Source organism: Cystoisospora suis (genome assembly GCF_002600585.1).
Source record: "Cystoisospora suis strain Wien I chromosome Unknown contig_2905, whole genome shotgun sequence".
In the NCBI taxonomy this organism is placed as follows: domain Eukaryota; phylum Apicomplexa; class Conoidasida; order Eucoccidiorida; family Sarcocystidae; genus Cystoisospora; species Cystoisospora suis.
This window is the reverse complement of record NW_027155701.1, coordinates 1,889-2,117: the sequence shown is the minus strand read 5'-3', so window position 1 is coordinate 2,117 and position 229 is coordinate 1,889. Positions and strand designations below refer to the sequence as shown.

At 53.3% G+C, this 229-nt stretch overlaps 1 protein-coding gene across 1 annotated transcript; it reads right to left on the bottom strand.

Annotated features, from left to right (window-relative positions):
* Positions 1 to 3: 3 nt before the first annotated feature.
* Positions 4 to 229, bottom strand: CSUI_005885 (uncharacterized protein; the record flags this gene model as incomplete). The annotated part of the gene is made up of 1 exon (XM_068066052.1): positions 4 to 229. A coding segment is annotated over one exon (120 nt), but the record flags the coding sequence as incomplete, so codon positions are not given.

Sequence of the window (229 nt, the reverse complement as noted above, 5' to 3'; positions counted from 1 at the left end):
CAGTGAGTTACGTCAGCCGATGTTTGAGATTTGTCAGGGAGCTCGGCTCTCGCTGTAGCCCTTAGTGGCATTCAATGAAGCTCTTGACGCTTTCAAATGCGCCATCTGTTATTGCTTCCTAGCCCTGACTTGCTCTAGCGACGTGCGTGGTGTGATTGGGCGGTGCCGGCAGCACGTGCAATGTGCTGTCTGCGTTAGCATTGACAGTACAGTGCTGCGTTCTATTCGG